General features: G+C 42.1%; 1 protein-coding gene across 5 annotated transcripts in view; it reads left to right on the top strand.

The window, feature by feature from the left end:
• The window catches only part of ankrd29 (ankyrin repeat domain 29), a 9,934-nt gene extending 8,088 nt beyond the window's left edge, over positions 1 to 1,846 (top strand). For all 5 annotated transcript variants that reach the window (XM_050054455.1, XM_050054454.1, XM_050054456.1 and 2 more), the window contains exons 9-10: positions 1,205 to 1,303; positions 1,387 to 1,846. In XM_050054455.1, coding sequence (XP_049910412.1) covers positions 1,205 to 1,303; positions 1,387 to 1,470 — 183 coding nt within the window. In that variant the 3' untranslated portion in view covers positions 1,471 to 1,846. The remainder of the gene's footprint in view (positions 1 to 1,204; positions 1,304 to 1,386) is intronic.
• The last annotated feature ends 303 nt before the right edge of the window (positions 1,847 to 2,149 follow it).

Genomic DNA, 2,149 nt, shown 5'->3' with positions numbered 1-2,149 from the left:
CTTTGCACTTGAAGGTTGCCCCTTCACTTACGTTTTAACAGGTCTGACGCTACTATGCAGCCCGGCTGTATCTAGGCTAACGGCTAACATGCTAACTATTATTTTTATGTCACTAATCACTTGAAACAAATTTAGGACGATAGGAGACAGGTTGAAATAAACCAAAATTTCCCTTTAAGGTGCAGTTAAGAGGAAAACCTCTGGAGCTCACATAAATAATAACATAATATACATTTCATAATTTAAATTTGCCTTAAAATAATGCTGGACAATATAAATTCAGGTGGAAGAGGTCATGTTGAGTTACATTTGTACATCCATCCATTTTCAACCGCTTATCCAAAGCTGGGTCACAGGGGCAGCAGGCCAAGCAAAGTATTCCAGACGTCCCTCTCCCCAGTGACGCTTTCCAGCTCCTCCTGGGATACCCGAGGTGTTCCCAGGCTAGACGGGACATGTAATCCCTCCAGCGTGTTCTGGGTCTGCCCCGGGGCCTCCTACCAGTGGGACGTGTCCAGTAAAACCTGATCAGATGCTTGAACCACCTCAAATGACCCCTTTCGACACAAAGGAGCAGCGACTCTATCTGAGCACCCTCCGGATGTCTGAGCTCCTCACCCTATCTCTAAGGCTGAGCCCAGACACCCTTCAGAGGAAACTCATTTCGTCCGCTTGTATCTGTGATCTCATTCTTTCGGTCACTACCCAGAGCTCATGACCATAGGTGAGGGTTGGGTTGTAGATGGACCAGTAAATTGAAAGCTTTGCCTTCCAGCTCAGCTCCCTCTTCATCACTGCAGACACTGCGCCAAACCACTGATCCATCTCACGATAGATGGATTTACATTTGTGGTAGATAATTTTTATTCAACTGTAACTGGGACCAGTAATGTTGTGGTGAATACAGTCAAAACAACAAGGGCTTGACACACAAGATAAACCACACATACATAACCACACATAAGAAGAAGACATATTGCCTGACTATACCTCAGTGTGAACAGTCAGTCACCTTTAGGCAGAGCCTTGCAGCTGTTTCCCCCTGTTTCCAGTCTTTGTGCTAATCTAAGCTAACATGAGAGTGGTGTCAGTATTCTCATCTAACTCTTCACAACAAAGGGACTAAGCATATTAACCAAAATGTCAAACTATTCCTTTAATACTAACCCTGCAACACTGGATAACATTTATGTGTTGTCTCCAGAATGGCTCCACTGCCCTACATGCTGCTGTTATGGGTGGAAATCTTCGATCTGTTTTGCTGCTGCTGGAGGCCAACGCAGACCCCACTCAACCCAACAAGGTAAAGCACTTATATTTGAAAGATGAGCTGATGATAAGTAGATGACTTCAGCTTTTAAACTATTTCTCGTATGTGTTTTGCAGAATAATGAACTCCCTGCAGATCTAACAAAGAACGATCGCATCCTAAAGTTGTTAAATCCAAAAATGTTAAATGGAGACAGCTGATGACCGACCTGACTGCTGCCTTCCTGCCTGCCTGTACCACACCGGTGATGTGTACCGAGGGGAAACTAAAACAAACAATACAGTGTCAAATCTACTCAACTACAATATGTACTGTACATGGTGCTTGCTTTTGATTGCAACTGAAACGAAGCTGTCATATGTTGAATAAAACCTGGACAAAATCTAGAGCTACACAACGTGCAACCAAAATGCATCTGTCTGCCATGTGCATCATCTCCTTTACTCTGTTGTTCTACAGTTTATGCATTTATTTTTGTTTACCCCAGGTGTTGTAAGATTTCTAGATATTTTGCACACTTTTTATTTGCCTTTTTAATAGATGTAATAAAGTGTAAATTTGTTATTCAATCCTTAAGTGGCAACGTGCATGTTTATTAAATGTGTGAGGGTCAAGTCATTTTATTTTCAAAAGTCAGACGTTCTGATTTGTATTTTAGTATTAAAATAGATACCAGTCCATAGCCATTGGTAGCTTTGTCACCTTCTACCTATGCCAGTCCTCAATGCCTATGTGCAGTTTCACATAGATTGACCACGTCAGTGAGTAGAAAAACGTGGGACAGACAGAATGACTGACTGACAGAATGACACACTGACAGTTTCCGTGATTATGTACAGCATACCATACCATGACTTAGTCATACCAAAAATTAGAAAA

This window comes from Epinephelus moara, chromosome 10 (genome assembly GCF_006386435.1).
Source record: "Epinephelus moara isolate mb chromosome 10, YSFRI_EMoa_1.0, whole genome shotgun sequence".
Lineage (NCBI taxonomy): Eukaryota > Metazoa > Chordata > Actinopteri > Perciformes > Serranidae > Epinephelus > Epinephelus moara.
Note: the sequence above shows the minus strand (reverse complement) of the source record. Positions and strands in the feature narration are given on the sequence as shown.